This window comes from Sarcophilus harrisii, chromosome X (assembly GCF_902635505.1).
Source record: "Sarcophilus harrisii chromosome X, mSarHar1.11, whole genome shotgun sequence".
In the NCBI taxonomy this organism is placed as follows: Eukaryota; Metazoa; Chordata; class Mammalia; order Dasyuromorphia; family Dasyuridae; genus Sarcophilus; species Sarcophilus harrisii.
The window spans coordinates 77,269,004-77,290,108 of record NC_045432.1 but is presented as its reverse complement, the minus strand read 5'-3'; the positions used below and the strand labels follow the sequence as shown (position 1 = coordinate 77,290,108).

Genomic DNA, 21,105 nt, shown 5'->3' with positions numbered 1-21,105 from the left:
TTATTCCCTTTCACCCACAGAAGTTGTGCTTGGATGGAATAAGACATAGGTGAGTGCCATCCTCTGTTCTCTTATTGCCCCTCAGTTCTGCTCCTTCTGTGGCCTCTATGACAGAGACTGACTGCACGTTGGGGAGTCTGCCTGCTACGCAGTGAGGTGGAGATTTAACTGGTGCTCAAGTCTGCTTGGGAAGGGCACTTGCTTTGCTGCTTTGGGCCTGGGGCCCTTGGTGGGTGACCTGGACATAGGGAGAGAGCCCTCCGGCTCTCAGCACCCTAAAGCTACTCCCAGGACCTACAGGGGTAGCAGTGGCTGCTGCAGCAAATGGTGCCGACTACTTTTAGCGGAACTGGGCAAAGTCGGGCCAAGCTTGTCTTGGGCACTTGCCCCCGGTTGGGCTGCCCTCCTTCCCCTCTTGGCCCGGCCCTTGGAAAGAACGTAACTCCCTTCCCTGGGAGAGTCTTTAGGAGGTGTTCTGCCAGAGGGGGCTGCCGCAGGAAGGGGGAAGAGCCACCCACCTGAAGAGGCCTCCCTTGGTCTTGGCTCAGGCCGGGGAAGCGGCCATCGGATGGGGACCAAAGAGGGCCTCCCAGCTTGAGCTCTCTGTGAAGGCATGGCTCGAAGAAGCCAGCTACACCTTTCCACAGCTGTTTCCCATCTGGCCACAGCTGGCAGGAAATGGGCCCCTGGGGAGGAGGTTGTTAAGCAGAGTCCCAGAGTTCACCAGGAGAGAGGAAGCCCGGTCAGAAGATGGCAGTAGGAAAGGTAAGAAGGGGAAGGGCTGGCTGGGGGCCATTTTTGATCCAAACTCTGGGATGTCCCAGTTCAGTTAGGAGGCTGACAAGATGGGGTGTCCAAAGGAGGTGACCAGGGGATGAAGACGCATGAGGGTTGGTTGTAGGCACCAGGGATGCTGTTCCCGGACAAAAGATTGTGTGTGTGTGTGTGTGTGTGTGTGTGTGTGTGTCCATGGACTCTGGAGGGCGTGATCTCTTGGCAGGGAATCCCTGCTCGTGTTGGACCCGCTTGCTTCCAAAGCCGCCTCCCATCTCTGAGGTTTTCCAGTCCCCTTGTCCGCAGCACATAGGAACACATACAGAGACACACGTATCTTGCCTTTTATTAAATAATCATCTCCATTACCCACATGTGCGTCTCAGATATCTGTGGGTATGGCCTGTCTCAGCAGATGGAAGCTGCCCAAGAGTGTAATGGGCCTCAACTGGGTGGAAAAAAGAGGCCTGCCGGGGGATATGACTCAGTGCCTTTAGGAGCAGTGGGGGCAGTCAGTGCCATCCTGTCTGGACAGGTCTGTAAATATGGCCCAGAGGGGCAAATGCACACACACACACACACACACACACACAGTCTTTGGTCCAGACCAAGCATCCCCAGTGCCTCCAACTCATCCTCGTGTGTCCTAACCCCCTGGTCACCCTCCTTTGGACACTCCATTCCCATGAACCTCTAGAACCTGCCTACCTGACGGGTCTCGTTTTAGCCCCTCTCCCCAGTGCTGGAGAGGTCTCTTCTCAGCCATCATTACCCACCAACACCCAGCGGCGGCTCCACGGCCAGGTCCTGCTCTTAGTGATCCACTGACAACAGCATCACCAGGAAGGCCAAATGGTTTTCCCATCAGTTACCTTCTGATCTCACTTGGGAGGCCCAGAGCAGCCAAATGGCCCATCAGGGATCCCGTAACTGGTTAGCGATACCCCGGTTCTTTGGGTCCGAGGATCGCTTCGGCAGGGAGACGAGAGAAGGGACCGCTGGCCAAATGGCTGTGAAGCTTTCAAGTTAGCTGAATTGAATGGTGAGTATTTATTAAGCACCTTTGATGTATAGGGTTCTTTGCTAAGTAGTGGGGCCTCGAAGATGGAAAACTTTCCAGTCTTTGCCTACAAAGAGATCACGGTCTAATAGGGTGGGGGTATGAGTCTATAAGTAAGTACCATACAGAATAGGGTGTGATGAAGGTAAACATGGGATCCGGAAAGCGTACTTGGTAAAAATTTCCTGAGGGAGAGAGATCCCTTTCGGCTGGAGGAGGGGACAGTCCCAGAAACCCTCATGGAGGAGGTGGCTCCCAAGCGGAGCCAGGGAGGCAGAGAGGGAGTCCAACGGGGAGCAATCACGGGCTTGTGCAGCTGAGATGGTGTGAGGCAGGAGAGCAAATGAAGGGGGCAGTGAGTCATCCGGTTTGGTGGCAATACAGAGTGTGTGAAAGGAAATAATGTCCAATGAGGTGGGGTAGAGTCAGGATATAAAGGAAGGCCTGGAACGTTAAGCTAAGGAGTCTGGCTTTTTGTGGGAAACCAGGGGGATCACTGACATTTAATGATGTGGGGACAGGGCACGGGCAGATTTGGGTGTGAGGGATGGACCGGACCAGAGTGAGAGAGACGAGAAGCAGGGAGACCAATCAGGAGACGACTGTGACAGGAAAGGTGTGAGGTGACCAGAGCCTGCTTCTGGGTGGGGGCTGGGAGTGGGCAGGAGGAGCCGGATTTGAGAGATGTTCTGCACAGGTCGAATCATCTGGACCGGCAGCTGATTGGATGTAGGGGAGAAGGAAAAGGAGAGTCATCGATGACTGTGGTTTGCTTCTGGCTTAATGTGGGGATAGTGACGGTGACAGAAACAGGGAAGTCTGCAGGAGGGCCTGGTATCGGGGAGATGAGTTTATCTGGAACTGCTGAGCCCGGGGTATCTGGGATATCTGGATGGAGGTGCTGGGCAGGCAGTTCGAATTGGGAATAACTTGGACTGGGGGTCAGGGAGGGGAGTTTTAATCAGTAGAATGGGAGGGCCTGTTTGTGTGTTCTTCCAACCTCCCAGTGTGTGGCTCATAGCAGGCACTAAGTGCTTACTGGAGAGATTGCTCCCTGAAGACTGTGCCTCATTGAACAAGGTACAACCTGTTCCAGCTCGGAAGTTTAGGACGGCCAGTGTTTGGATACCAGAGAAAGAGATTTTTTTATTTGCTGAGGCAATTGGAATTAAGTGATTTGCCTAAGGCGTGAAGTCAGATTTGAACTCAGGTCTCCTGACTTTGGGGCTGGTGCTCTATCCACTGTGCCATAGTACAAGACTTTTTTTTCCTGAGATCATTGGGGTTAAGTGACTTGCTCAGGGTCACACAACTAGGAAGTGTTAAGTGTCTGAGACCAGATTTGAACTCGGGCCCTTTGACTTCAGGGCTGGTGCTCTATCCACTGAACCACCCAGCTGCCCCACAATAGATTTTTAAAAAGAAGGAATCTAGTTATCATGGAATCAGGAATGAATATCCAAAGTCCAACTTCCCAAATGTATTCTATTCCCCACATCAAAGCTCTGAGAAGCCTACAGACATTCAAAAGTCCCATTTGTACCAGGCTGCAAGTATTCCTGCCTTCCAGCCTATGCTTACTGGCCCTCCCCGCTAGCATTCGCGGTCCCTACACAAGGTGGCGTGGCGGGGAGCTCCTTGGGGTACAGTAACTACAGCATGGACCCTGTTATGTGAGTCTTCACATGACCACACAATCACATCAGTGATCTCCACGAACCCAATGAAATGGCAGAGAAAGAGCACTGCTCATTCTCTCTAACTGAAGTAGCCTAGTGGGCTCTGTTAGCTTTTCCCGTGACTACAGAAGCCTTAGGGATTAGGATACCCTTGACCTCTAGACATCTCATGTTTTAGCAGCAGAATGAGCCAGCCGTGGGCCCAACAATGGCTCGTGGGTATTGGGAAACCATTGAACAGATCCCATTCAAACTCAAGGAGATTCGCTTGAGAGGAAGGGACTCTTCAGGAGGCTCTATAGCAACTGGGAATAAGGGAGCAGAGAAAGGAGCCAATCCACCCGGTGCCAAGGGACCACGTTGTGACCTTTTCCCACTGGCATTCAGCCGCAGTTCTTCACCCTGAATAACGAGCGCTCCGCCCTCCCTCGCCGCCACTCCGTTGGGTCCAGAGCGGGGCGTTTGACAAAAGAGATGCTTCTGCCAGTTAATGAAACCATACAACGTTCCCGCCATTGCAGGCCCGAGGAAGTGCTGGCTAAAGTCCCGCTACTGATGGTAACCTTCCTTTGGGGCCGCCCTTCCCAGCAAAGGAGCCTTCCGGAGGCCTCAGCCGGCACATAAAGGAGTGGAGTGGCTTTGAGTATCCCAAGTATGGAACGGATTTCAAGGCACGGAGACTGAGTCACAAGGTGCGGCTCGTTACCCCGTTGGGCAGTTGGGAGCTACCTCAGCAAGTGAGTGGCTCTCGATGGCCAGGCCCCGGGTTCCTGCTCGACCCTTCCCGAGAGTGACCCCTATCCTTCGATGACCAGGACGGCCACTCCCTCCACACGATCACTGAACTCAGACATTTGCTGCCAGTCACCTAGCAGGTCAGGACTTCAGCTTTAAGACCAATGACAAGGAGGTTCCAGGGGGGTATTGGGCTAGGCCCTGGTGGCTTCTTGGAAATCCCACTGCTCAGTAGGTTCCCCTTGAAGCCCACGTAGGATAAAGGGCAATCCTGGTTTAAAAGCAAGGCTCCCAACTGGTTCCTAAGGACCTACTGCTGAAGCTGGACTAGCTCCTCTCCTTCCTACCACCGCCCCACTCCCGCCAAGTCTTGGAAACTTCCAGCTCTGATCACATTAGCCCCGGACTCAAAAAACTTGCAGTGCTTCTCACCTGCCTAGTGAGTAAAGTCTGTGCTTCTTGGTCCAGCATTCAAGGCCTTCTATAATTGACCTTTCCAGCCTCCTCTTCAACTATTCCCTAGCATTTAGTTTACATTTGTGCCAAGCTGGACTGCACTTGGTTCCCTAATCTTGTCCTGTCTATCAGCCACACTGCTCTACATACTTAGAATACTCTTCCTTGCACCACCACCCCCCCCCCCTTCTGCTTGTTGAAGATCAAGGTTCAGGAGCCACTTCCTCCCTGATATCTCCCTCCTCAAATTTACACCTGCTACTTTGCACCATGCTTTCTATTTCTCTCATCCTCCCTTGTATTTATTTATCTAGGTCTATATCTTTTTTACCCTGAGGCAATTGGGGTTAAGTGACTTGCCCAGGGTGACACAACTAGGAAGTGTTAAGTGTCTCTTTCCAGTGGGCTATAAGTTTCTCGAGGGCAACAGCTGCCATTTTCTACCTCGGTATCCCCTGGGAAAGGATACAATACCCTGTACCTAGTAGGTACTTAAATCCCCTCCTCTTGAACCTCCCGCCCTCTTGTCCTGTTTCCCTTCTTTTCTTGCCAAATCTCAGTCCTCTCGCCAGCGGCCTTGTCTGCCGCTACTTAAATTACCGAGGGGAGCCGGAGGGAGTCCCACCGCCATGCTGACCGTGTCCAGTACCAAATCTAGCTTCAGGATGCTGTCCAGCTTCACGTGGGCCTTGACTGCAGCAAGGCGGTCCTTTTATTTCTCACTAGTTGATCCCCCCTCTCCCGGCCCACAGAAGCTATTTGAAGCCTTCTTTTCTTTCTTCAAGCCCCTCTCCTACCTCCTCCTCTCTTTCTTAGCTGACACTTTATCCCCCAAAATGAAGTCATTTGTCTTGACTTTTTTCTTCTCCCATTCCCTTTGTCTCTGAATCCTTTAGCTCTGTCTCCCCGTCTTTCTTCCTTGCCCCCCTCTAACAAAGAGCTCACCCTTCTCTTTTCCAAATCCCATATATTTCTTAAATCCCCGTACCCTCCCCTCTGTTCTAGCAGATCTCTTCCTCAATCATCCCTTCTTCCCCAAATCTTCAACCTCCCCCTAAGAACTGTTTTCTTCCCCGGGGCTCTCAAATACGCCCCACTCTCTCCCATCTTAAAAATCTATATTCACTCTACTGACATCCCTTAAGCCATCATGCTATGTCACTCCTCCATCCCCCAATTAATCTGCTTGGGAAAAAAAAGTATTTACACTTTACTTTTTCTCCTCTCACTGACTCTTCAACCCTCAGAAATCTGGTTTTTACTCGCCTGCAACTGCTCTTTCCAAAGTTGCCAATGATTTCTTAAATGGCAAACCTGGGCATCTTTTCTCAGTCCCTATTTCTGGCCTCTCAGCCTCCTAATCTGAAGCTCCTTGTCATTCTCCTTTGCCGGCTCACCATCCCCATCTCGCTCCCTAAATGTGGGTGTTACCACGGTTTCTATGGTGTCCCCTCTTCTCCCTCTACGTTTTCTCTCTCGGTAACCCCCTCGGCTGCCATGAGTTTAGCTATCATCTTGCTGCAGATGCCTCCCCATGTCCCTATATACCTCATCCCCATCTCTCCCTTGAACTTCAGTCCCACATCGCCAAACGCCCATCGGGCGTTCCCAACCAGATGCCCCAGAGACCTCTTAAACTCAACGTGGGTCTTCCTCCCCTCCCACTCTCCCCTCTTCTAAACTCTCCCATTTTTGTCAAAGGCACGAGCATCTTTCCTCATAATCTCAGCATTATCCTGGGATCCTTCTGTCTCCCACCTCCCCTACCTCATCATCTTCCTGATCTTTCCCTTTCTACCTTGGCAATGTCTCTCAATCCAACCCCTTCTCTGCATTCATAGAGCTACCATCACTTCTCCCCTAAATTACTGCAACGGCCTCCTAAGTATCCCCCTGTTCCACTCCACCCTCCTCACTACGACCGAGATGATTTTCCTTAAGAACAAATCTGAAGACGAGCCTCTCCTACTCAACTCCAGTGGCTTCCTTTTGCTTCTAGGATAAAATAGCAATTCCTCCATTCGGCTTTGAAAGTCCTACACAAGCTGGCCGCACAGCATCCCTTTCTTTCTTTAAGACAAAGCTCAAGTATCGTCCTCGGAATGAAGCTCTCCACCTCCCCCTTCACTTTTCCTCTCAAACTGCCTTCTATTTCACTACTTTGAATATGTTTTCCATTTATTCCCTTTATGTCGCCGTGCTACATAGCTTTCTACATGCGCTCGTTGTCTTTCCCATCGGGCTACAAGATCCTTGGGAGTCTAGCTTATTTCCTTCTTTGTCTGGCAGATCCAGCGCCCGGGACGCTGTCCGGCATATGGTAGATGATTAATGGATACTCACTGATTGATCGTTGAATTGAATCGTCTCCTCAGATGGTCACAAAGGAAACTTTGGAACCGAGGGAGTCTCATTCGAAGGTAAACCCGGCATTTCCCATTTTGGGGCGGGCGGGTGGGGCCGCCTGCCTGTCTTGGCCAGTTGGAAACGCAAGCTGTCCAGAGCCATCAAAATGTGCTCTCGGGCAAAGCCCCGAATTCCAAGGAGCGTTCAGCTGGCGGGGGTCAGGTGCATGAGGGCCCGTCTTAGTGGGAGCAGGCTCAGTGAAATGCCGGGCATAGCCAGGGCTTTGGCTGGCATTTCTAAAGGCTGGATATAGCACATCGGCTTCGGGGACACGCCCTGAGGGGGCTTTTTATAAGCTATAAGTGAGCAGAGAGCCAGCCCGCAGCCGGGAAGTGGACTGCGCCTGCACATATGCAGACAGCTAAGTCCAGAGGTAGAGGAAGAGGGAGATCGGTTACAAGCGGGGCATTAAATAACACTTTCAACGAGCCCGAGCTTTGTCCTAAAACCAGAAAATCTTTTTTAGTACCAACATTCTTTCCAAGATGCCATATGGTGGCTGCTCCAAACCCCAGAACGCTCCCAGGCTCACTAAAGACTCAGAATTATGGGTCACTCAAAAGGCATAGAGAGCCATGATGGGGGAGAGTGAGTTAATAGCCTGCAACTTACAACCAGGAACGGACGCCCTCCGAAAAGTCACACAAAGGGAGCTAGGGCCGGAAAGGGAGGTGGGTAGCTCGTGTGGCCGGAGGGAGAAATAACTGACAGACACACTGAGAATGGCACCGGTGCCCACAGGATGCTAAGAGGTCCACAGCAAGGGTTCTCACATACTGGATGAGGATTCTGAACAAGAGTCCCACGGGACAAGAAGGGGCTTAGGTGAGAGCTGGACCACTGGAGGCTGAGAAGTGACCCCTCATTTGAGAGCATGACCCTCTGATAACCCATCCCAAGATCTGCTTCCATTGAGCTATAATTGAGCCTAAGATGGCACCCATGGGAGTTAAAGGGGACCTGGGCACACTAACACTTTGGTGCTTTGCATGTCTCATCCCTGCCACCCGCTCTTCCCAGACCCTTGGAACTCCAGAGCTGAAAAGGAGTTTAGATGTCATTTAGACCAGTCAAAAGATGACTGCCCGAAGTGGTCACCTTTATAACATCCTCTATAAATGGTCATCTCACTTCTGCTTAAAGGCCATCTTTCTGGCTCCTGAGGCAGTCCGTCCCATAATGAGACACCTCTGACACTTAAGAGCCCCAGCCTAGGTTGTGGGTACGAAGAGAATACCACGGATGCCCACGGCATCGATCCATGGACAGACCTCCCATTGGATCACCCGGATTTCTCCAAGGCCTTCTGAAGAAATAGAACCTCAACCCCAAGGATCATTTCCCACTAAATACCGTGACCCAAGCGTCACGGCCTACTGGAAAGAAGACTGGAGTCCCGGGAACTCAGTTCCAAACTTGTCTCTGTTACTTAGTGGCTATGTGACCTTAAGCGGGTCCCTTCCTTTCTTTGGGCCTCAGTTTCCCTCTCTGCAAAATGGGGGAGCTGGCCTAGATGACCACCGAGTTCCCTTTCAGCTCTAGATCTAGGATCATTTGACCTTTTGCCCTGATCCCCGGGACAGCCGCGTTACCTTCCTCCAGCTCGTCCATGCTCCCGATCTTGCGTCCTCCATCGATAGTGTAGATGTAGCGCACTCCCTGGGGGAGGTTGATGTTGTCGGAGAGGGAGCGGGTCAGGTCGGCCAGCAAGGCGTCGAAGCTGCGGAAGCGGTCGGTGGACACGGCGTACACGATACCCTTGAAGTAGCGGTCACCGTTCCGGTAGAAGCGGACCTTCTTGGCCTTCTTCTCGTTGCTCAGAGCCTGCAAGGTCCGGGTCCGGTAGAAGCTGCAGTGGGCGCTGTGGGTAGGGCTGGGAAGCCCATTCAGCCGGGACCCTCGCATGTTCCTGGATGCTTTGTCTCTTTCGTCAAAGTGTCCAAAATCCAGTTCCATATTGTGGTGGACCTCCGAGACCTGAGGCGGACAGAGTGGGTGGGGGGAGGAAGAAAGGGGAAGGGAAAACCAAGCAAGAGGAGAGAGGGAAAGGTGTGAGTGTTAGTCAGGCCCAGGACCCAACTCCAGGAAGAGATCTTTGCCCGGGGCCCCTGGCTTGCTCTTCTTCCTGGCTCTTTCAAGAGCTCTCTGGGCAGGGAGGAAGGTCGGGTACCCCCTTGGACAGCGTTTCAAGGAGAGAGAAGCTGCTCAAAGCCCCGATCTTCCTGGCAAGTGGCTCATATCAAGTTGAAATTCCGGGCAGATGTTCAGGGCCCCACCCCCACTAACAGCTGTAAAGTAATCCACACCCCCAGCTCAGTTTCCTCGAACAGAAGGGTCCCTTGTCTCCAGTGGAGGAAGCGCTCTCTCAGAGGACGCCCTCCTTTCTCCCCCCCCCAATGCTATTCATGGCGTGCTCCCCCAGGATGTGAGCAGATCTGCCTGGAAAAGGGACAGTCCTTGGAGAACAGGCCGGGCCTTTGTGCTGGTGGGCTGGGCACACCCTCTCCCCCTGGTCTGCCTGTCAATTCTACATCCCACTGACATTTCCAGTTGACGGCCGGGGACGGGGCTGGGGGCAGGTTGGGAGCCCCACTGTCAACAGCTACCCCCTGGCAAAAGCTACCCCCTGGCAAAAGCTACCCCCTGGCAAAAGCTACCCCCTGGCTGCTGTGCGGCTTGGGCTGAAGGGATTTCTGTGGGAAGCGTCGCTGCCCCGAGCGCGGAGCCCCGGGAAGCAAGGAGTGCACACCTTTCATTGTTCTGGGCGCCAAGTAGTAAGCGGGGCTGAGCGATGGAGATCTGCCTTCGGATCCCTCCCTCCCCCCTCCCTCTTTGGGCAAAGCCAGGGTCTACACCCCCCCCCCAAACCTCCCCAGAACCCCTCCTCCCCCCCAGGCCCTAGCAAAGGCTGGCCTCTTCACACCTTCTTGGAGGCCAGGAGAAAGGGGAGGGGGGGTAGGGGCCGGAGCTGGGCTGCTCACGGAGCCCTGGGGACTGGGGAGGGGGTCGGGGGTCGGCATGTGGGGTCCCGGTTGCACCCAATCCCAATAACCCGGCGAGAAGGGAGGGGGCGCTTAGCATTGTCTCCCCACACCCCTCCGGCCCGTCACAAGGCGAGAGACCCCCCCATCCTCCCTACTCCTCGGGGACCTCGCCCCCCACATCTGCTGCCCCCCACTTCCCCTTCCCCCCTTTTACTCATCCACTTAAACTCGCGTCCCACCTCCGCGCGCGCTACAAACAAAGGACAAGGCAACTCACTTTTTCCACCAGAAAATCCCAGGTAGAAACTGGGGGGGCCTGAGCCCGACAGAATGGAAGGGGAAGGGGGGAGCCCCCCGGGGGGGACGGAGGGACGGGGGGACCCGAGGGGACGGGCGGGCGGGACGGCGCGGCCCCAGAGCCCCGGAGCCTTTCGCCTCGTGTTTCCCCCCTCGGACATCGGCTCGGCACCCGCCGCACGCCGAACGCCGGAGCCGCACTCACCAGGGCTGGGCTGCTGGGTGGAGATGCTGAGAGAAAGAAACCCTCTGCCTTTGTTGTCTGAGCTCCGAGCAAGGAATTCCTGCCAGGGTGGAGAGATGCCTTCTAGGTCCTAGTGCCTTGCCCGACTGCTCCCCAGGAACTAACTGGGGCCCACCGAGCCTCCCCTCCCCCACCCCTTAATCACATCCTGCCTTCTTTTTCCCCAGGGGCGGCTGGCCAGAGAGAGACCCACTCCCACTCAAGTTGGAGCACTTAATAGCCACGAGAGCTTGGCTTTTTCAAGCCTTGGTCAATGCGAGGGGTTCACAGTTCTGACCCCGAGGCTGGGGGGAGGAAGGTCGAGGAGAGTCCTAGAGAGGGGGTGGCCCGGGCCGGACAAACGTCCCCGGCTTAATCCGCCTCGGGTGGGAGGCTGCCGCCCCTCACCCCAAATTCGGCCAAGCAGAGCTGCCCCAAAGCTCTGCTCGGGATCTTGGGGGTCCCAGTTAGAGAGTGGAGACCGGACCGCCCCTGCGGCTGGCCGGTGGGCTGTATGACAGGGGAGCAGAGAAAGGGGAGTAGGAAAGAGACCAGAGCATGGAGTGACTGTCCCACTGGGCAGGGTGGGAAAGAGACTGGGAAAGGAGCTGGCGGCTGGGGGTAGGGATGGGGTACATGGCATCCATGACCTTTTCCCACAAATCCCCTCGCTGGCCAACACATCGGTGGAGGGGGTTCCCCGGGTAGTCACAGCCCAGACAAGAAAGTATGGCAGAAAGCGTCCCGAGCCCGGGCCGGGAGACCGGGGTTGGAGCTTGGAAGACAAAGAGCTCCCGGCTTTGTCTCTCCTAGCTGCATGAATGGGAGCCATGGGCAGGCTCGAATTCCAGGTCCCCGGGACGTCAGCCTGTTCCAGTGGCAAGAAAAAATCCTGCCAGGACACACTCCATCCCTTGCTCCTCTGGGGGCCAAGACTCTCCTGAAGAGTGGAGAGTGGAAGTGGGCAGGAGAGCCCAAGGGAAGCTGATCTTGAGGCCCTGAGCTCTGCGGATAAAAGGGCCCCAATCCAGTCTTCCTGAAAGTGGGAGGAAGGGCTTTTCTTTGTGAGAGGCCACGGGAGCCCTGGGTGCAAAAAACAGCCGAGGAGAGACTTTAGGAAACGCTTGGCATTCTAGATTTCTGAAGACTATTTCGTCTACCTCTTTCACATTTCAGGGAAGGAGGCAGAGGTCCCCACACAGGCCCACAGGTAAAAGCAGGACTGCCTTAAGTCACCTGAGACAGCTGAGGTGGAATTGGATGGGTAAGTGAGACGTCGTCTCCATTTCACAGACCAGAGAACTAGTTTACAAAACTAGACACGTCGTTGCCTTTTAGAGAAATCAAGTGACTGGCCCAGAGCTACTGTCAAAGGTGGGCTTTGAAGCCAAATCTGCCTAATATCAAGTCTAGCTCTCCAAGGAGACTGTATATGTCATCCATTCCCTCTCAGAAATCTCGCCAGAGCGTCTACTGAAAGTGCTGGGGCTTTCCTCTGGGTCTGATGATGGGCCCTGGGCACTCGGGCAGCACTGGAGCTGTCCATCTCTTTCTCCTTGCTCCTTATTCCGTGAAGGCTCTTCTCCTTTTGCACTCTGCATTATTCCATTCACGCCACTTCTTGTGACTTGGGAACACGAACGATTTGGTTCGATTCCCTGGTGGCTTCCTCCGTTGCCCCTTGGACCAACTGTAGTTGGGATTCTTTGGAGCCGTTGATGTTCCAAGACTGGTGGCCATAGAGAGACATCAGAGATTCCTAGCTGTCAAAGCTTTGACAAAGAAGAGATTATTGGTGCCTAGAGAGAGCCTTTTGAACTGAACGGTGAGGTAGATTTTGGTGCCCAGACGCAGCTTGGTATTATGGTAAGATGTGCACAGTTTCCCAACTGCAACTGAATCTGCTGCCTTTTCCCCGGGCACGATTCTGGCCCAAACTCATCGTATATCTGCAGCGCATGTCCGGTCAGGCAGTCGGCAAGCAATCATTAAGCACTGTCTGAACGGCCCTGTGCTAAGTGCTGAAGACACAAGGATCAGAAAGAGACAATCCCTGCCTTCACAGGCTAAGGGAGGAGACTAGATGCAAACAGCTATGTCCAAACAAGATATAGACAGGAAACAGTGGAGATAACCTTGGAGGGAAGATGATAACATTAAGCAGGATTGGGTAAGACTTTAGCTGAGACTTGAAGGAAGCCGGAGGCCAAGATGAGAAGGGAGAAATCTAGTAATGGAACCCAGTTGGTGAAAATGCTCAGAGCCAACAGATGGAGGGTCTTGTGAAGGGAACAGTCAGGCCAGTATCACCAGGCAAGAGTAGGGAAAAATAGAAAGGGGCCATGTTAATGAAAAGTGAAAGAGATGAGCCACTGGACTTCATTGAGTGAGAATGTGTGTGTGTGTGTGTGTGTGTGTGTGTGTGTGTGTGTGTGTGATGTAATTGGATCCCCCTTTAGGAAAATCACTTTGCTGAGTAAAGCTTGAACTGGAATGAAAAGGAACTTGTGGCCATTGTCATAATCCAGGTGTGAGGGAATAATCCTTAGGTTGTGAACCTGGGTAATAGGAGGATAACGATGCCTTCATGGTTACTGGAACAAATTGTCCTGATCGACCCATTCCACTGAGGTCAAGTCTTCATATGCTTGTTGTGGCCGATGTGCCCCTAATTCACCGACGGAGTATGAGCCCTGTTGGTTACCATCACCTCGGGTTGTCTGTCTGTCAACATGGTTTTTACTCGGGTGTGGCTGCTGTCTATGCTACAGCTTCTGGAAGCCACATGGGAGTTCTGGGTGACCAGATAGACACCAAAGGAGGATGAGTTAGAGTGGTCGGTTAGAGAAATAGAAGAGAGCAATGGCACAAAAACAGAGCGGAGAAATGTGAAGAAGAGCATTAAAGGCAGCACAGAGGCCAAGAGAAAGATTGAGAAAAGGTAGCTTTGACAAAGAAGAGATCATTGGTGTCTAGAGAGAGCCTTTTGAACTGGACGATGAGGTAGGAAGCCAGGCCACAGGCAGTTTAGAAGAAGATGAGAAGAGAAGCAATGGAGGAGAGCTCTCTTCAGGAGTTTGCTCATGAACGAGGAGAGATACGGGACAAGAGCTAGTGGAGATGCTTGGATCAAAGGAGGGAAACATAAGAATATTTGTAGTAAGGAAGGATCAAATATATAGGGAAAGGTAGATTAGTGGTAGAAGGGGCAGAAAATAGGATGTATTGCTATTTGAATTCAATAGATTGCCTCTCCGGCTGTCTGTCATATTCTGAATAATAGGCAGTCGTCATCCACCTGGTTTTCCCCATATGGTTTGTCAGGTTCATCTCTTCTGAGTGATCACGAATTTCCTTGAAGAAGTCCTGGAGTCTTTGGGGCTTACTGCAATAGTATAATGTCATATAGTAACAGAAGCACCAGGCCACTTACCTCTCCCATTTGGACTTTGCATAGGCAGAGGGAAGAATCCCTTTGGGGAGCACACAGCTTCCTTCTTAATGTGTTGCCTGATACTGATAGACAATTGTAGGCCAATGCCAATTCTGTTCTCGTTTTCTCTCTCTCTCTCTCTCTCTCTCTCTGTTTCTCTCTCTCTCTCTCTCTCTCTCTCTCTCTCTCTCTCTCTCTCTCTCTCTCTCTCTCTCTCTCTCTCTCTCTCTCTCTCTCTCTCCCCCTTCTCTCTCTGTCTTTCTGTATCTGTCTCCCTCCACCTCTCTGTCTTTGTCTCTGTCTCTCTGTTTCTCTCTGTGTCTCTTTCTCTTTCCAACAAGGAATCTGGCCTGGTTTAATTAATGTTTAAGAGCCACTTTGTTGGAGCAGAACCTTTATGGGAGCGTTTGGGTCTGTCAAACTAAGTGATTTACAAATAATCGGTAAACAACAAATGGACTTCTGTGCCCTCTATGCCTTCCTTGAAGTCAGTCGTGGGACTGGAAAGATGTGGCCTGTTGTAGAAAATCATTTGTGAAAACCAGATCCCTTCTCCTGTGATCAGCAAGGATGTCCTTAGTGCATGTGTAAAGCATTCTCTTAAAGTGCACAGATAATGAGAGTAGAGCCATATGGGTCAGTGGTTAGTCGTGACCTCTCAGTAACCTTTTCTTCTTTTGGGCAGTGATGCCATCTGTGGGGTTTTTTCCCATCATTCGGCACCTCCTTTTTCAAATCTCATAAATGGATCCCTCAACACTTTCCAAATCGTGTTGCCTCCAGCACAGATCCCTTCTGTGTGTATGTACTTTGGTCCACCTGGTCTTTCCTGACTTCATTTTCTTAGGCCTCTTTTCCATTTCATTAGCACATCAGGAACTGAGATGTTAGAGTTCAAATGTAGTGGATGAAAATAGATCGCTATTAAGATGCTGGCAAGTTTGGTTCATTTTTCACCTGTCTGTTACTTACTCACTTCCCTGTTTCATCTCGAAATGCTCTCGGGCTTCACTGGGGCTCACGCCAGTCCTTCTGCCGAAGGTTTTTTCTCCATCGCTTTTTTCCTATTTTATGAGGTGACAGTACTTGTAATCTTCCACCATCCTCTTCCGTACCATTTTGTAATTGAGTTTATGTTCTAAACCAGTGTTGCCCTTGGCCGCCGTGGTTCTCCACTTGGCGAGGAGATCAAGTGTTTGTTGGATGAGGTGCTTTCTGGGCTCTTTTGCCCCCCTCATTGTGCCAAGTGCTTTATTTCAGTTAAACGTCCATAGGAAAGAGTGAAAGTCTTCGCTGGCTTCTCTTCCTTTTTTTTTTTAATACCAATAGTTTGAATAAATCAGTTTACAACTTTTACAGTTTCTTTCAAGTGCCATCTTCTCATCTTCATTCTTTCTCCTAGTTTGGGACTGACTTTCTTCCTTCCTCTGTACATAGACAGCTGATTTCCATTTTAGTGACCATTTGTTTCTTGTCTGTAAAAGATATAGTCGATTTATTATTTTTTTTTTTTGGTGGGGTGGATGTGATGTTATATTAACACTCTATCTCCAGTGAATTGTGACTCTGTTCTGGATGAAAGTTTCCATGTTATATAGGTAGGAAAATTTGGAGTTGTTTTCAAGCCTTTAGCCTATTTTGATTTTTGATTCTGAGCTCTGTTTTTCAATATATTTTACCATCCTTTCCTATACATATTATCACACTCAAGCCACCAAGTCTCAGTGTATATGTTGAATTGCCTTGAGGGATTTCACCAGATGCCTCATAAGATTTCTTTCTCTTCATTCTCTACCACCGATGCTATTGACTAGATTACACATATCTTCATGGAGGTCATTTTGTTCATGCTCATTAAAAGCCCAGGAAAGTCAGATCACAAATGTTTCACGTTGCCTTTAAATACCTGATAAAGTCAACTCTACCCATTTCTTTACCCGCCATCCCAAGAAAAAGCAGCAAAAAAGCCTTCTTTTTGTCTTCTGGGATCCCTCGTAGAATGGCAGCTCCTTGCAGAGAGGGGCCATTTTACCATGTTATTTGTATTCCCAGCGCTTTGTTCAGTGCTTTGCCCATAGTAGATACTTAAGAAGTGCTTGCTAATTGGTTTTCTTTTTGGAGAGAATGTCGTTATTGAAACGGTCAGTTCTGGAAGCATCGCAAAGAAGGCATCGGGCGATAGTCGATCTATCCCCAGGTATTTGTCAGTCGTGATGTTCCAGGTACCGAGCTAGATAGACGTTGCAGACACAGAAATAGAGGAGCCGGTCCTGCCCTCGGGGGACTTACATTCTGCATATGAAATACAGACACAAGAAATGCAAAAGAAAAAAGAGGGGAGCACCAGCAGCTGGGGAAATCGGGAAAGTTTTCATATAGAAGGTGATGTTTGTGGAAAAATTTAAAAGCAAGGAGTTCTCAGAGGAAGAAGTGAGGGATGAGACATGGCCAGTGCAAAGGCACAGAAATGGGATATGAAAATGTCATATGGGAGGAGCTCTGAGACTGGACCATAGTGAGCAAGATATCACATAATAAGATTGGAAAGGTTGATTGGAGCCAGGATGGAAAGGACTTTAAAAGAGAACCAGAGCATCTTATATTTGATCTTAAAGACAATAGGGAGCCCTAGGAACTTATTAAGTAGGGGAGCGGCGAGGCCCTAAGCTAGGAAAATCACTTTGGTGGTTGTGTGGACGACAGATTAGAGAGTGGAGAGAACAGATGCAAGGTAACCAACTGGAAGGCTATTTTGATATTCTACGTAAGTACTGATGAAAGCCTGAATTAGGACGGTGGCAAAATGAGTCGAGAAAATGGGATGGAGGTGATAGATAGGGTGGAAGAAGAAATGAGATTTGTCAACTGTCTAACTGAGCATGAAGATGAAAAGGCTGGTCTAGCCTTGATAGAAGTGGGAAAATTTGGAAGGGAAGTAAGTAGGTCCAGGAGAAAAGATAATGAGTTTAGTTTTGGATGTGTTGAGTCTGAGATGTTGATGGCTCGTCGGCTTTTCTACGTCTAGCAGTTGGAAACGGGCATCGAGATCTCAGTAAGGAGGCGAGACTTAATACTGTAAATAGAACATAATTAATTAAACCTGGGCTAGAAATGAAGTCACCAAGTGAGTGTAAAGGAAAAGAAAAAAGAGCTCAGGATAGAGACTTGAGGAACACCCAGAGTTGGGGGAGGGTGTGGAAACTAAGAAGCAGGTAGGAAGAAAACCAGGTGAACAAAGGGTCACAAAACCCCTGAGAATAAAAACCCAGGAGGTGGTTAACAGTGTCACATACTGTAGAGATAGTGGGAAGGGTGAGAGCTGAAAAGGGGGGCATGGGATCTGGCAGTTGATAAACCCTTAGAAGTTTGAGAGAGGCCAGTTTGAATCGAGTGAGATCAGAAGTCAAATGGTAATGGACTAAGAAGTGAGTGAAAAGAGAGAAAGTGGAGACGAGGGGTATAGACAAGTCTTTCTAGGAGTTTGGCCGCGAAAGGGTGGAGAGACAAAAGATGCTATTTAGAGGAAATGGCTGGGCCAAGTGAGGGTTCTTTTTCAGGACTGGGAAGAACAGGAAAGGAATGAATATATAAGGAGAGACTGAAGAATGGAGAGAGCCAGGATGATTGTAGGGCAACTTCATTTCATCCTGTTTCCCGGAGCAGATTATCCTGCCCCCATCATCTTCACTTTTGTGAATTTAGGATCAAATCAAACTCTTCTGCCTCTTCCCGTCCACCGGTCGTTTTCCTGCGGCCCACGGCTACCTTCTCTTGAGCTTTCCATCCTCACTATCCTCCAGGATCTCTTCTGCTCTTTGTGGCCAGACTCCTGGGAAGGGCATCTACAATCTGGGTCTTCACATCTTCGCCTCTCACTCTCTTCTTGCCTTGCTGTAGCAACTGCTCTCCCCAGATACCGAGGATTTCTTCATTGCTGAACCCAGTGGTCTTTGCTCGATCCTCATCCTTGTGGACCACCTGGCTGTAACCTCCGGACCCTTAAACCCGACCTTCTGTCTTCAGCTCCAAGGAACGATGTGCCCCTTCCGGGAGAAGCTCATCACTTCCCATCTAGTCCCCTTGTTACTAACTCTCCCCTCCGTCAGCCTCCTCTCCCCTCTGATTGGAGGGCTTTCCTTTAGGACTTTCCAATTCACCCCACTCTCCTTCTGCAGCTCGGCCTGCTGGACACGGCCCCCATTCTCTTTGCCTTTTCTAGCTTCCATTTGTATTTTGTCTTCTATTAGCTGATAAACTCCTCGAGGGCGACGACTGTCTGTCTTTTCCTTCTTTGGATCTCCAGTGCTCAGCACCGTGCCTGGCACCGAGCAGGTGCTTAAGAAATAAATCCATTGCATTGATAATTAAATTTCATTAATAATTGCATTGATAATATATTAATAAATTAAATAAATTCATTAATTGCATTGAGTTGACCTTGCTGTAGCCTTCGACACTAATCACTGTCTTCTTGATACTTTCTTCTCGCTAAGCTTCTGGGATACTGCTCTCTCCTGGTTTTCCTCCTACCTGTCTGGCCATTCCTTCTCAATCTTCACTGGATCTTCATCCAAGTTACACCCATTAACTGTGGGTGTTCCACAGGGCTCTTTCCTGGGCCCACTTCTCTTCTCCATATATCCTATCTTTATAGGTAATTAAATCATGTCCTTAATTATGATCTCCATACTGATGATTCCTGCATCTATTTATTCAGTCCTAACCTCTCTGCTTATATACAGACTTGCATCTGGATGTCCAGTCGACATCTTAATTTCTTTTCTTTTTCTTTCTTTCTTTTGGCCAAGGCAGTTGGGGTTAAGTGACTTGCCCAGGGTCACACAGCTAGGAAGTGTTAAGTATCTGAGGCCAGATTGAACACAGGTCCTCCTGACTTCAGAGCTGGTGCTCTAGCCACTGCAGCACTTAGCTGCCCTAGACATCTTAATTTCAGTATCTCCAAAACAGAACTCCCACATAATAAATTGATCATGTCACCACAAATATTAAAGATTCACAACCCTCTTCAAATTTTGTGATCCCCATTCTTACAGTTTTATCGTGGGGTGATTCCCTGGCCTTCCAAAGTTCTAGTACAATTCAGCAATTCCATGGAGAGCCTGACATATTTTTGTTATTCTCCCGAGGAAGTAACACACACACACACACACACACACACACACTTCTGCTTAGCTCAAGGAAGAGTTTTTCTTCTCAGTTTGTAAACCTAATTCTCTAACCTATAGAACAGAAAATACAGCCTCAGAGGCTCTGGATTCTCCTGGAATGTCTGTGATCCCTTTCGGAACTTATATATAAATTTTTTGGAAAAATGGTGAATGGATCCCCAGATTATCCAGTCTCTGGGCGGGTCTCCTGTTACAATGTCTTTGGGAATTAAAATGGCACAAATCTTCACGGGGGATAATTTGCTTACTCTAAATGATTATCAGGAATTTTTGCCAAGGCTTCGAGTCTACCACCATGAAGACTTTTTCTACAACACTTGAACGTGTGAGAGAAGTGAGGAAATAACGATGAGGATGACAACAATCCCATCAGCAATTCCTCAAGTATCTTTCTCCCAAATGCCTTTAGTCTCTATTATGGGCTGTTTTTCCTGTCTTGAGTTCAAAGCTTTGCCTTTAATCCAAAGAGTAGTGTTTGCATTTTGCTTCAGTCGCTAGATTATTAATTTATTATATTGACAATCAGTCTCTGCTATTTCAATAAGACAGGGGAGTTTGGGGGAGCCAAGTTACTGTAAGATTCAAGACCTGAAATGGATTCTTACCTCCTGGATCTCTACAGAAAAATGTAACATTTTATTTGTAAACTTAAAAAACTTATATGTGGAAATTTATAAGACAGTGCTGGAAAAGCCATTTATCACGGGAAGAACTGCCAGGGAGGAGAGAGGATGTTAATTTTTTAGTTGATCAGTAGGAAAAAATTAGAGAACTAGACAAAATACCGTAAATTTTCTTTAAAATATAAGAAACTTTGTCCAAGTACAAATTTTATGAATACAAACCCAATGTGAAATACAAAATAAATATCGAGTTCATAAACTCCAACTGGATATCTTCACGGGTCCAGCATTTTTATTGACATTCAAAAATATATTCACCCATAAAACAATTCTTAATCATTTCCAACGTCTAAACTGGGATACAAGAGCAGATTTATTTGTGCTGATAACCCTGCTCCACCCCCAATAGCACCATAGAATCTAGAAAAAAGTAAAGATGAAAAACAAGGCAGGGGCTATCAACTGTCAACCTAGTTACAGGAGGATATGATTTTTTAAAAAAGAAAAGAAAACGTTTACCCTTTTATCCACCTAGATCAAGATTCTCACATTTTGAGTGGAAACAGTTAAAGTCCTGCTCCTTGATGCTACAAAACCAATAAGGATTAGAGCTCTCCTGCCCACTACCGCCATTGTTGAGGTGGAAAGGGACTGCAGGGTGCTAGAAAGAATTACCCAGGATTATAAAGTCTTCAGTAAGAAAGCAAAGGCCTTAGGGGGGGCACAGATGGCATTACATCATGACTATTGATTGAAAGAGAGAGAGGCAGATTGGGAATGCGAACAGCTGCTTGGGGAGATGGCGTCTGAGAATGGCATGTAAGTATTTTTGGATCATAGCTCAAAATATAGGAATGATGGTCTCTGGGATAGAAATGGGATACATCGAACAAGGGCTGGTCCAAATGGAGATGCCTGGGATCTTGCAAATCTAATCAAAAAAAAACTTTAAACTGAAATGGGAGGAGGAAGAAAGCCGCCACGCTAGATACAATAAGAAAGAGAATAACAGTAAAAGAGAGCAGAAATTCACAGAGGACCAAATTCATAAAAGGAACCACACAATAAAACCCAAGTCCTCAGATGTCTATACACAAATGCTTTAAATGGGACTGATATAGCTATATGCGCGCACACACATACATACACCTATATACATATTTACATATTTGTAGTGGTGGTTGGTGTTATAAGGGTGGTATAGTGGGTAGAGTCAGCCAGCCTCAGAGGCAGAAGACCTGAGTTC

At 49.4% G+C, this 21,105-nt stretch overlaps 1 protein-coding gene across 1 annotated transcript in view; it reads right to left on the bottom strand.

The window, feature by feature from the left end:
- Window positions 1–10,650, bottom strand: part of DCX (doublecortin) — a 41,298-nt gene extending 30,648 nt beyond the window's left edge. The window contains exons 1-2 of the mRNA XM_031944452.1: window positions 10,597–10,650; window positions 8,703–9,087 (exon numbers count right to left, since the gene is read on the bottom strand). Of these exons, the coding sequence (XP_031800312.1) occupies window positions 8,703–9,066 (364 nt within the window). The 5' untranslated portion in view covers window positions 9,067–9,087; window positions 10,597–10,650. The remainder of the gene's footprint in view (window positions 1–8,702; window positions 9,088–10,596) is intronic.
- Window positions 10,651–21,105: the final 10,455 nt, after the last annotated feature.